Source organism: Vicia villosa, linkage group LG5, assembly GCF_029867415.1.
Source record: "Vicia villosa cultivar HV-30 ecotype Madison, WI linkage group LG5, Vvil1.0, whole genome shotgun sequence".
NCBI classification, from domain to species: domain Eukaryota; kingdom Viridiplantae; phylum Streptophyta; class Magnoliopsida; order Fabales; family Fabaceae; genus Vicia; species Vicia villosa.
In genome coordinates, this window is record NC_081184.1 from 142,095,257 (window position 1) to 142,101,953 (window position 6,697).

Below are 6,697 nucleotides of genomic sequence, written 5' to 3' on the forward strand. Positions count from 1 at the left end.
ATAAAATCTTAGTCAAATAAAACTCTTTTTACGAGCTCAAGAAGTGGAGATACCTACACAATGAATTTAAATAAAATTCCTTCAAGTGATGTCTGTCTCCTAAGTTACGAGGATGAATCTTTGATATAACATAGGAGAATATCTCATATTCACATGGATCATCTAAACAAGTTAGTTTGCAAAGATCTTGTAAACGGTCTGTCATACTTACATTTTTTAAAGAACAGATTATGTGGCGCGTTCCAAAAAGGAAAACAAGTAAGAGCCTCTTTTAAATCTAAAAATATAGTTTCTACTACTTAACTCCTTGCAACTGCTTCAAATGGATCTCTTTGGCCCCCTTTAGAACCATACGTCTAGGTGAAAACGTTTACGCACTTTTAATCGTGGATGACTACTCTCCATATACCTAAATATTATTGTTATCTCTGAAAAGAGACGTGTTTGGGTCCTTTGTAGATGACATTAAAATACTTACAATGTGGCTCTCGACCTTCTTTGTCCTATGAATATCATGAATCATATCATTAAAATGATAATAATTAAGATGATAATAGGCCATACAATGGTTTTCTGTATTGCATTTTTCATTTGTCATTACAGAGGTATAGCCTCTTAAAATGAAAAACAACATTGCTCTCATCTCTGCTATATGAGAAACAATTGAACTCTTGAATGGAGCAATGTAAATTCCTATTTGAATAGAAACTATTAAACAATGCGAAATTATTTCCTCCATCTCTAAATAAAATAAATATCATATTTAAAAAAGTTATTTGTCTTAAAACAAGTATATATTAACTTTTCAAAGCAATTTTAATTTTTATCTTTTAACTATACTTCTAATTAATATTTTCAATTTACTAATTCTATCAATTCATATTTATACTAAAATATATTAATAGTTAATAAAGGTATTTTAATAAAATTAATATTATTTATCTTTTATATGTATATTTTTTAAACATATGAAATGAGAAGTGTAATAGTTAGAAAGGAGAAAGTAATTGTTTTGGATAACTTCAAATTATTATCTCATCTCCAAATATCCAAAGTAAAAACAACAAAATTAAACTTGCTTAAAAAAGTATATTAATTAAACAAACACTATTTCATGATCTCAAAAACACAACTACTATATATTTATTAGAATACACTTGCATAAGTGTACAAATACAAAATTTCATACTTATATTAATGCAATGTTTATTGAGCTCCAAATCAATTATAAAAGGCCAAAATTGAAAAGTCCTCATCAGCTAGCATAGTAGTAATAGCTAGCAACAATTAATCCTCATGTTAGAAAATTGACTAGACAATCCAGATTCACCACCCAAATCACTTTTCTTTACCCTCTTACTATTTCCAACAATACTATTCTCTCCAATTCCAACAGGATTATGCTCTTTATGACACACAGAGAGCCATTTTGATTGCATGTATGTTGTTGTTCTCCATGGTGGTATGTGTAGACCCTTTTCTCTTAGGGACTGTTTGGCTGCAGAACATAACAAAGAGATTATCTTGCATAATTTGTTTTCTGTTCCAATATAGATTATTGGTAGTGAGTCTGTCAATTCTTTGTAGTATTCTGTTGGTCTTGCTAGTTCAAATTGTGACCTAAAGTCTATGTCTATAATAAGCCTCATAGGATCACCATCAATATTGTTCTCATCTTCAATCATGACCTCAATATATTCGTATTCACCTGTCATATAAACAAAAAGTTTAGTGGTTGATTTAGCACATTGATTTTAAAATCAAAAACATTAAAAAACAACAAATCTACATAAAAAAAAGTTGGTTACAAAAAGTTATTAGGTAATTTCAAATATAAATTGACTATAATTACTAGTGTCAGTGTAGTGGTATATGTATCAGAGTTGTGTTGAACCCTGACACGTGTCATTAGTACATAAAATCTATAAATGATATTAATATATAGAATTTTTGAAGCACAAACACAAACTTGAATACGACACGTCCACACACGTCCACACCAGTAATAATTTAAAAACAAACAATTACTATAATCATATGTGTCTATGTCGTGTTAGTATTCAGATGATTTTTTTTTACAAGTATCGGTGCTACGAAAAATAGAATTTAAGAGGTTGATATAGAGTAGAGAAAGACCAACCAGCAGGACATCCTAAAGAGGTGGACCAAGAAGTTTGATAGAGAGAAGCATTAAAGCCATCCTTTCTCATTCTCTTAACAATCCATCTACTAAGAACTGTTGTCTTCTCAGAACCATGTCTACCTCTCATAAGCTTCATCACATATTTCATAACCTTAGCTTCATCTAAACCTGTATCACTCCTTAAAATATCCTGAAAACATGAAAACCAAAAAGTAACAAATTAACAAACCAAGAAACTCATCAAAAGAATTTGAATATAACTAACACAAGGGTAGGTAGGTAGGTAGCTACCTGCAAAATACAAAATTGTGTTCGATTGTGTAAAGGGTGGTGATGATTAGAGGAAGTGATGAAAGTTGTAGGAGAGTTAGGTGAATGATCAGACTCTATAAAGTCATGTACCATTTGTACCAACTCATCTTCTTCTAAACTTGCCATTTTTGTTTCTTTTCTTCTTTTGTCAAAGAGAAGAAGAGAGTGTTGTTCAAGTTTATGAGACGTATGGGTTTGTTATATATAAGGAGAAGAGTTATGGCGGTGGAAACAACAAGTGTTTGGTGACAAATTTCACATGCTTTTTGCTTTTTTGATAAATGTAAATTGTAAAATGGATGGGTGACTATTATGTCACTACTACACTTATTATTTTAATAATTATTTGATTGAATATATAAATGAGATTTTAAATTTTAAACTTTAATTAGTATATACCTTAGTCACTAGCTAGTATTGAGAAAGTTGATAAGATGATTCCCTTTATAATTATAAAATAATAATATTAGGTTTAGTTTTTAGATATATGCTTATAGAGGTTGATATGTTGGTGAAAAGAGTGTACTTTTTTAAAGTTTTAGATTTAAATGATGTTAGATGCTAATATGTATTGGAATAATTTATACTTTAATTAGTCTCTTTGGTAATAAGTAGTGAAATTGATTCTTAGATTAATCGGTTCTAGAGTTGAATATTGAATTTAAAAAATAAATATTAAAAAGATGCATCTATATTCAAATCTCACTATATATATAATTTGTAATGTTATTTTAAAATAAATAATTAAATTAATTAAATTATGAAATATTGGAGCAAAAGGAAAATCTTAAAGAAGACCATAGCCTCACTCTCATAAATAGACTATTATACATTATTCAAATTTTGTTTTTATCATAGTTAAACTCCTAATAAATTTAAATGTTTAAAAAACTTGAGACGGCTTACATGTTAAGTATTTTCATTAATGTTTGAACTTTAAGTTGAGATGTTTTTTATTTGAGAGTTGAATAAATAAGAATTCCCTTTTTATTTATTTTGTGTGATTGTATTTAATTATCATGATGTGAAGAAATGTAATTGAAATTGGAGTTGTTAGATTGAGAAATTTATGTGTGTTACTATTAGTAACCCTTAAAATTTTTAGTAAGAAATTTTATTATAATAATTTAGAAGGAAATTATTCATGGTGCTCCTTGCATGGAAAATTTTGGAAACCCCACCCTTCTTTTATTTTGTCTTCTTTCATATCTTTATACAATTGGTCTATTACCCATGGTTTTGTTCTTTAGATTTTTTTCCCACTTACCATGATTTTTATATCAAACTATTAAAAATAATTGACTTTCATGGTGTCAATTTAAAAAATTATACTAATTTGTGATTGTTAAACAATCTTAGACTGTCAGGATATTAAATTATTAATAAGTAGGGATAAGAATAGTGCAGGATGTTCTTATCCAAACTTTTTCTGAATTCCAATACATCCAGAACACGTTGTTATAAAAAATGTTATCAAAACAAAAAAATATTCAAAACATATCAAAGGTTTTGAATACCAGGCCTACTTTTATTGGAGGGTGTGGTTCAAATATATATATTGTTAGTTGATTTAGCAGTTATAAATCCTTGAAGGGAAGACACATTGAAGAAGTAATAATCCTTGTAGGGAAGTTTAGAGAGGCAGACTGTAGAAGTTTTCTTTTATTTTTTTTTTCTTGAAATTTTGAAATACATTCGGAGATAATAAGGGAATTCAGAAACACTTTCTAAACATATCGAAAGGTTGGAAAAAATTAGGTTGAAAAATAGAGTTTGGGTAACTATATTTTGTAATTTCTTATAATAATTATTGTAAATATAATAAATCAGAGAGTTGTTTTTTTCCTTCAAAGTAGACTAATGTTTGATCGAACTAGGTAAATAAGTTTTTTTTTATGTTTTTGACTTTTATCTTCCTCTTTCTTGTTATGCATTTTCTTACATTTATGGTAGGTTAATTTGTTGTTTGCTGTCGTTAATCATAGTATAGTTCATTAAGAAAATTGAATCGAGCAGAGACTAATTCGTCGAGTCTTGTATGACCATATAGGCGACGCAACTCTCTCACAAAAGATTTAACACTATTGCATATTCAAGATAGACATTGAATCCAAGACCTATGGTTAAGCCAAAAGAGATCTTCATCATCTCATCTAAATTCTCTTGAATAGTTCATGATTTCTTTTGAACAACCGTAGTCATTATTCTTTATTCTACAACGAAATTTCACAACAACGAAATTAATATTATTATTATTGTTAACTTTTAATAATAACTTGATGTGATTGAATTTTTTAATTTCACAACAAAAACATTATAGTAGTTCATGGCCAACCCAATTTAAAAAAAATAAGACTTAATTGTTGTTATAAGACCCTAATTCATCTTCTCCATAAAAGTCATTGATCTTCCTTTTTTTTTAATTACTCTTCCACTTCCTCTCATCTTGATTTCAACAAATTTTTAAGGTTTTGTTTGTGAGTTTGGTGGAGAAGGGAATAGAGAAGGGAGGGCTTTGAAAAATAGAAAGAATTTGGTGAAAATAATATAAAGATTTTGGGTAGGAGAAATTTAGAGGATTTTATTTTATTTATAACACCAAAAACCTTTTAATATGGGGAACTCAAAAATCGTACTCATTGAATGAGAGTTTTAGATGATTTTAAAAGGCTTACATAAATTTTATAAATATCTTTTAAGTTGTTATAGTATTCTGAAAATAAAAAATATAGTAATGATAATAACACTTTTATCATTTTAAACAAAGTTTTTTTCAAAAATATTAAATATTTTCCTATATTTTCTTAAATTTTTGTTTCTATAATTCTTCTCCTCTCTTTCAAAGTCGCCGATAAAATCTAAAAGTAAGTTATAGATCATACTGTCCATCTCCGTTGAGTATGGCTTTTATTTCCTAATTGTAATTTGAACAATCCAAAATCAAAACAACAGCTCTATTGTCGTAGACATGTGCATAGTTAAATGACCTTGCAATCAATGACATGTGCTTTGTTGTGCGTTTTTATGCCCTTTAATTACTTGTCTAACATTTCATGTTCTAATAATCTATAAACACAACGAATCCCAATCCATACATGTGATATATTCAGTGCAAAAATGATTCCTCGTAAAACCATCATAAAGCATTGTGGTAGATCTACAACTACAACTTAGTCCTCGATTTTATTTTTTTAAAACAATGATTCTCTAAATGTTTTTTATTAGATAAACTCGGTGGTTTTCAATTTTCTGCTTTGAAGTTTTTCTTTTAAATTTACAAAATTTCAAAAATCAAAATCAATTTTAAATTTAAGTTATTAAATTTTCAAAAATCAAGAATGGTTTCAAATATTAATATAAAAATAAATGATTATTATAAATATATATATATATATATATATATATATATATATATATATATATATATATATATATATATATATATATATATTAATTCAAATAATTCTTATCATTAAATTTGTAACATAATTAAAACATATATAATATATTTGTTTAGTATTAACTTTAACCGTGATTAAAAATTATAGTTATTGGCTGTAAAAAATGTTGGTAATTAATAGTGGAAAGACCGATGGTTGGTTTTGATGATTAGTGGTGATTTACGATAGTCGAAGTGATGGTTTAGTGATAATCAGTGATGGTAAATGATGGTCAGATTGATAGTCATATATAAAAGGGATAATGTCCGACAATGATCATAATAGTGGTTGAACATGCTCAATATAATGCTCAATATAATGATTAATATTAATTAGAGTGGCAGTTGTATTCGGTAGTATTTATTGACAGTAATCATAGTGGTAATTGACGATAATTAGACAAGAATCATATAGTGATGATACTAGAGAGTCGGAGTGGTGGTCGATAATTGCATCATATATATATATATATATATATATATATATATATATATATATATATATATATATATATATATATATATATATATATATATATATATATATATATATATATATATATATATATATATATATATATATATATATAACAACAAAGTTTATAATAAATTAAAATAAAATTATTTGAAAGTGAGTATAAGAATCACAACAAACATAATTAATAGATTTTTTTTATTTAAAAAAGAGGAGTTTATAATGGTGTTTTTGAAGACATCTATCTTTTTTTTTTAATTCTCTTTTGTTTTTCAAATTTAGAATTGGTTTTCAGTTGCTCTTGAGAGGCCCTTAGACCTCATTGTGT

General features: G+C 26.8%; 1 protein-coding gene across 1 annotated transcript; it reads right to left on the reverse strand.

The window, feature by feature from the left end:
- Positions 1-1,168: 1,168 nt before the first annotated feature.
- LOC131607602 (uncharacterized) lies at positions 1,169-2,641 on the reverse strand. The gene is made up of 3 exons (XM_058879582.1): positions 2,435-2,641; positions 2,141-2,333; positions 1,169-1,708 (listed from the first exon to the last, which is right to left on the reverse strand). Exons 1-3 carry the CDS (start codon positions 2,579-2,581, stop codon positions 1,278-1,280), a joined length of 771 nt encoding a protein of 256 aa, XP_058735565.1. The 5' UTR covers positions 2,582-2,641; the 3' UTR covers positions 1,169-1,277.
- Between the last annotated feature and the right edge of the window lie 4,056 nt (positions 2,642-6,697).

What these genes read in the sequence shown, in the direction of transcription:
- LOC131607602 (XM_058879582.1), bottom strand. Translation starts at nt 2,581, where the DNA reads ATGGCAAGTTTAGAAGAAGATGAGTTGGTACAAATGGTACATGACTTT. An exon ending in CACAATTTTGTATTTTGCAG is followed by an intron (nt 2,334 to 2,434) that starts GTAGCTACCTAC and finishes TCATGTTTTCAG; the next exon opens with GATATTTTAAGGAGTGATAC. An exon ending in CTCTTTAGGATGTCCTGCTG is followed by an intron (nt 1,709 to 2,140) that starts GTTGGTCTTTCT and finishes TTTATATGACAG; the next exon opens with GTGAATACGAATATATTGAG.